Source organism: Chenopodium album, chromosome 25, assembly GCF_948465745.1.
Source record: "Chenopodium album chromosome 25, dcCheAlbu1.1, whole genome shotgun sequence".
In the NCBI taxonomy this organism is placed as follows: Eukaryota; Viridiplantae; Streptophyta; class Magnoliopsida; order Caryophyllales; family Amaranthaceae; genus Chenopodium; species Chenopodium album.
In genome coordinates, this window is record NC_137858.1 from 30,693,044 (window position 1) to 30,699,276 (window position 6,233).

At 38.5% G+C, this 6,233-nt stretch overlaps 1 protein-coding gene across 1 annotated transcript; it reads right to left on the minus strand.

Annotated features, from left to right (window-relative positions):
- Window positions 1-263: 263 nt before the first annotated feature.
- LOC145614705 (protein DETOXIFICATION 48-like) lies at window positions 264-2,402 on the minus strand. Its single transcript, XM_081669781.1, has 2 exons — window positions 2,132-2,402; window positions 264-1,994 (listed from the first exon to the last, which is right to left on the minus strand). The coding sequence occupies exons 1-2, from the start codon at window positions 2,291-2,293 to the stop codon at window positions 450-452; spliced, it is 1,707 nt and encodes a 568-aa protein (XP_081525907.1). The 5' UTR covers window positions 2,294-2,402; the 3' UTR covers window positions 264-449.
- Window positions 2,403-6,233: the final 3,831 nt, after the last annotated feature.

The window sequence follows — 6,233 nt, forward strand, 5'->3', positions numbered from 1 at the left end:
GTAGTAGAAAATTACGACATTGAAAATTTTGAAGTACAATATTAAGAATTGAAGCTAGTCCACATCACCTTTTAAGCTATTCTTACAACAAAAAAATAATAAAAAAATAATATTAATAACTTTATAATACTTTGTATACGACTATAAGCTCCTTTACATTATTATTAATTTTTATTAATAACAGTACAACCTTCACAAGTACAAAAGACATTTAAAAAAAAAAAAAAAAAAAAAAAAAAAAAAAAAAAAAAAAGAAGGAACTATTCTACATTACAATCACTTATGAAAAGTGATCATCGACCTCGGCAACCTAATTAATTTGGCTCAGTTGTGGACTAGCTAGCTTAGCCTCTTTATGATTAAGATAGAAAAAAATGTTGGTTAAAGTTTGTACTGTCACACTACCTAAACTGCATGACATTTTACATTGATTAATTTTTAAACTATATTTATATTATTGAGAAATGAGGGGTTAACAGAGGATTTGATTCATGAAAACCTTCGTTTGCTGATGGCAAAGATAATTTCAATGTCGTCTTATCTTTGTTTTCTATGCATACAAGTTGTTCGAATTTTGGATTACTCTTCTTGTCCTTGTTACTGAAATTGAATGCAGTCGAAATTGGTAATAATCCCAGAGTTTGTGATACTGAAGATTTTGTCAATTCCATTGCTCTGTCTGCTTGCACACTCCAATCTGTTTTGTAAAGAACGTATAGCATCAGGAGCGCGCAGGAGGCTTGGGCGGCGAGTAGTCCAACCCATAGCCCTGCGAACCCCTTATTGAGAATGAACCCGAAGAAGATAGCAACAGGCATTCCTACTAAGTAGAATGACCCGAGGTTAATGTTTGCTCCGATTGTTGGCCTTGCACTACCGCGAAGGACTCCACAGCCTGTTGTCTGTGGACAGTTCCCGAGCTCGCAGAGGCCTACAATCGGCAATGCAACAGCAGTAAGATGAAGAATTTCTTCATCATTGGTGAAAAACCTACCCCATTGATTCCTCATTAGGATGGTAAAGAGCATGGCAGTGAGTCCCAGTACAAAGGAGAATGACAATGACACGATCATGGAGATACGAGCCTTCCCGGGGCGGTGTGCTCCAAGCTCATTCCCAACTCTAGTGGACACACCAAGGGATAAAGATGAAGGGAAAACATAAACCAACGATGTGGTTTGTATCAATATCCCCATCGAGGCAATGGTCGCTCTCGGGTTTGCTAGCAGTCCGCAAAGCATAATCATAAACTCGTACCACCACCACTCAAGACAAACCGAAGCACATGTAGGAATAGCGAGGGCTAGTAAGGATGACCAACCTCTAAGGCAATCCATACTGGGGGCAATCCACGAGTCTTTATAGACTCGCGAGAAGTAAATAAAAGAAGAGAGTAATAGACATAAGTTTAAATTAGTCCATATCATGCCAATGGCAACACCGGCGATGCCTAGCTTAAGGTGGACTACGAGGAGGAAATTGAGAGGCAAGTGGATAAGTACCGAAATCGCGGTACAATAGGTTAAGGGCAATATAATATTTTGTGTCCTTAGATAGATTCTAAGAGGATGGAGTAAAGAGAGGAAAAAAAGATCAGGAATAGAAAAAAGAAGAAAGATTTGAGCAACGGATGAAATTTCATCATCTTGACCACACCAAAGTAGGATTCTCTTCATGTTAATCCACATGAAAGTGATGGGCACTGAAGTTGAGAAAAGTAGAAGCACTGTTCTTTGTAAAGATAACCCAAGAAGCTTCATTTGTTTCGCACCATATGCTTGTCCACAAATAGGTTCCATTCCCATGGCTAACCCGGATATCACCGAATAGCCGGTGATGTTCGCGAACCCAATGGCTAGCGAACCACCGGCTAACTCGAGCTCGCCGAGGTAGCCTAGGAAAAGCATGGAGATCATTGCTCTTGAATATAGCAACAATCCTGTTACGGTTGTTGGCCCTGATATCCTTCCTATTGCTTTCATCTCTTGTACTGCCTGAAATTTCAAAATAGAAGAAATAAATTAATTACATGCAATAAAAGCAAATCAAATAAATTAGGTAAAAAAAAATTGTTTTTTTTTTTTTATTTTGACTTTTGAAATGATTTTGGTTTTTTTTTTTTTCTCCTTACCTCGGAAATGGTTGGCCATCTATAAAGATCGTTATCATCATCATCACTAATAGTAGTAGGAGGACAAGTATCCATTAACTTATTATTATCACTCGATGGCAAATTCGAATGAGTTTTGGTAGGAGAAGGTGAAGAGATTATAGGCTTAGGAATGTTGGACATAATAATAATATGAGAATAAAGAGAAGCTTTTGAATGACAATAAGAAAAACAAAACTTGTACAAACAAAATAGACGTTTGTGTATGTCTTTCTCTAAGGAAGCAACTAAATAGAAATGAGATTAATAACAAAGAAATGAGGGAAGTGGTGTATATATATATACTCCTTCAAACTTCATACACTAACACATTTGTGGGGCCCTCTTGTTTTACGTGTCGAATCCGCAGTAAAATGGAGGAAAGGACCGTCTTAGAAGATCGGCCGGCCTATTTTGTTACCATTTCTATAGCTTCCTTAAGCCCCTTTTTTTTTTTAAATCTTATTTGATTTATACATTGTATGTATGTGTTTGGAAATCAATAGTATCATCTTTGAATTAGTTTTAAGGTTATGGTTTTGTTTTGGGACAAAAAAAATTATAGGGAGATATCTTATTGATCCGCAATTATCCTATCATGGTAATTTTGATATAATTACAGCGAGAAATTTTATGTCATCCACAATTTTCAATGTATGTAGTACTTAAATTATCATAGAGAGATATCTTAACTAATGCGCAATTATTATTGTAGTATTTGTAAAATCATTGGTAGAAATCTTATATGATCCATGTATAATTGTCATTGAACTGTAATATTTATGAAATCATAAGTAGGAATATTATTATTTGATCCTCAACTAGTTTTAGGCTCACGCAATGCCCCAGACCATTTTTTGTATATAAAATATTATAATAAAATAAAGTGAAATCTATTGGTGGTTTTATAATTTAAAAATATCATTTGTTTTTTTTTAAAATATTATTGAACATTATCAAAATTCATTATGAAATGTGCAGTAACCTAACTTTTATACTTCATATTAGTTGTTTTATTTGTAAAAGGAACTTTTATCTACCATTATAAATTGCTTTAAAGTAAACAAATGTCATATATATATATATATATATATATATATATATATATATATATATATATATATATATATATATATATATATAAACTCAATAAAAAACGAAAAATTGCCCTAAATAATCCGACCTTTGCCTCATCCGCTCAAAATAATCCCATCTATTGATTATTTTTTAATAATCTGACCTTTATACCTCTTCCGCTTTAAATGGTCCTAACCGGTCACTGAACTTGTTATTACAAGAGTTACTAGACACGTGTTAGTATAGGATTGGTCAAAAATAAAAATAAAAAAAAAATCAAAAAAATCCCAAAACCAGAATCCGGCAGCCCCAGCCACCGGCTTTCTGGCCACCATCTCCTTCCCCTCCCAGAATCCGACCACCAAATCCCTTCCCCTTCCCGATTCCGGCCACTCCCTCCAAGTTTTCGGCCGGCTTGACTCCAGCAACAGCCCGCAAACCACCAAATAACAGCAAACACCAAACGAACCCACCTTCTCACTCAGTCACCACCTACCACAACTGCACCATCAACCGCCGGCGAACATCATTAGAGCAGCCGCTTTGACGCCCACAAATTAGCCCCAAATTCGGTCACGCTGAGCTCCTTGACCCACAAATCCGGCCCAGCTCGCCAAACTCCTTGACCCACGAATCTAGTCTCAGCTTGCTGACCTTCCCCACCCCAATTCCGGTGTCACTAACCTCCCTCATCCCCCCGTCCCCTAATTTTGGCTTCGCCAACCTCCCCCATCCCCCGATTCTGCCCAGCCAACCTCCCCCGTCCCTCGATTCCCCGACGTCGAATTCCCTTGCCTGATTCATCCCGATATTTATCGATTTAGTTTGGTGGGTTTTCGAATGGTTGAGTTTATTAGTAATGGGGTTGGGTTAGCTGGGTGGGTGGGTGGGATTCCGTGAGATCTCCGTGGCGGTGGTTTCGGTTCTAGGGGGGACGGCGGTTGTAGGGTTTGGGTGGTGGTGTTTTTTTTACTACTTTTTTGTTTTTTTCTTAAAAATTTTTTACCAATCAAGTAGCTACACGTGTCAATCAAACTTCAAAAAAATAAAAATTACCTACTCAACCGGTTCCTAGTAAAATGGGACCAATAAAAAAGATGAGGGGGTGAAGGTGGGATTACTTAAAAATAATCCAAAGGTGGGATTATTTTTAGCGGATGGGCCAAAGGTGGGATTATTCTGGGCAATTTTTCCTTAAACATTTAGAATTTATGAACATATATTTTGTGAGGAAACATTGATGATCGGTTTCAATATGACATGAGTCACATGATCCCACATCATTTATTAAGTCATATGACGACACGTGGCAAGAATCATAACTCGTGGCATGGTTACAATTCTTGCCATGGGTTTTAATATATAGATGGATAGATATAGATATAGATTAATAGTCAAATAGTTCAGTTCAGTTCGACTCTAACAAGTTCAGTTCGGTAAATCAGAACAGGCCCTAACTATAGTTAATCTGTTACGTATTGTTTTTGGGTGGTTGGTTGGATTTTCTAGTGGGAAGGGTGGTTTTTAGGGTGTGGGGTAAGGTTTTTGTACCAACCCAAAAAACCTAGCCAAACACCCAAAACCCTCTTTACATACCCACCCACAAACAAAGATTAATATATATATCAACTATGGTTTTTTTTTTTTTTTTTTTGACACTGAACTATGGTTTTATTAAGGTTTAACAAGTTAGATTAATAGTTCTCAAAAACAAGTTAGATTAATAACTAACACAGTTAACTTTTGGTGTTGTCACTAAATGAATCCTATATCTATAATAGTTGTTAAATTTGATCCCAATATGTATTGTATATATGTACTTCCTTCACTCCATTTTATTGGCAATATTATTATTATTATTATTATTATTATTATTATTATTATTATTATTATTATCAAAAACAAAAGTCATACAACCTACAATAAATTAGTGGGAAGCCGAGATACAATCTGGGCCCCCACTCCTCTAGCTATAGCAAATCCTACCCTAGTGAAGATATGAGCTGCAGCACGAGCCCCAATGTCTTGCGTCGTCGAGAACCTCTGAATCCGCTTCAGTAACGCAACAGCCTCCTTCTCTAATTCCCCAAGCGAAGAAAAGGAGAAGGGAATGAAACCATATCCAATCGCCTGACATCGAGCTTCATACTTAACCCGCTTCCGATGAGCAGCATCAGCCACAACCCGCCCAGGAATAAAGTCAGATAGCCCTGACTGTGTCAAAGGAGAAGACCCTGTCAAATCAATACAGACATCGCGACCACGATCCCATGAATAAAGTAACACATCCGCAGGTCTGAGGGCCTCGTCGTTCCCTCCAGCCAACCCAATGTCAACCTCTTTTCTCGCTGAAATCCCAGAACGATAACAAACATCAACAAGGGTATCCCGAACAACATTATGCCGATGTTTAATACCCACAATACCAGCACAAGACACCGCGTGATCACCGAAAATATCTCCAGCAAAAACCCTCGAACAAGCAGAGCACGACGTCGAGATAGAGAACAATGGAACACCCAACCGATAGGAAAACACACAGCGATAAGTCTTGGCGTTCATCGTCTGACCCAACCCCGAAATAGGAACCGCCCGGAGCCAAGCAGAGGTGTGATCACCCTGCTGTGATTTCCACAATGCTGATTGTCGAGGAGTTAAAGAATAAGCAGATTCTGCAGAAGCGGTAATCTTTGTGAAATACATATCTGCCAATTTCTTCATGAGTTTAGGGGCAGCGACCTCACTCGGATTACTCAAAATGTCAGACTCCACTGTTCCATTAAACAAACACAACGCATCCTCAAAGGCACGTCCAAGACCAACAATGCCAGTATGCCGAAGAAGTTGTGTCTGCAACCCAGCAGACTGCAACCGAGAAGCAAGAAAAGCATAGTGACGAACATCACCTGCAGAATAAACACCAAGCCCTCCAAACGCAAATGGTAAGGTGGCAAGCCGCCACTGCCAATCACCAAACCCAGGCCCCGAAGCGGTAACAATACGCTCC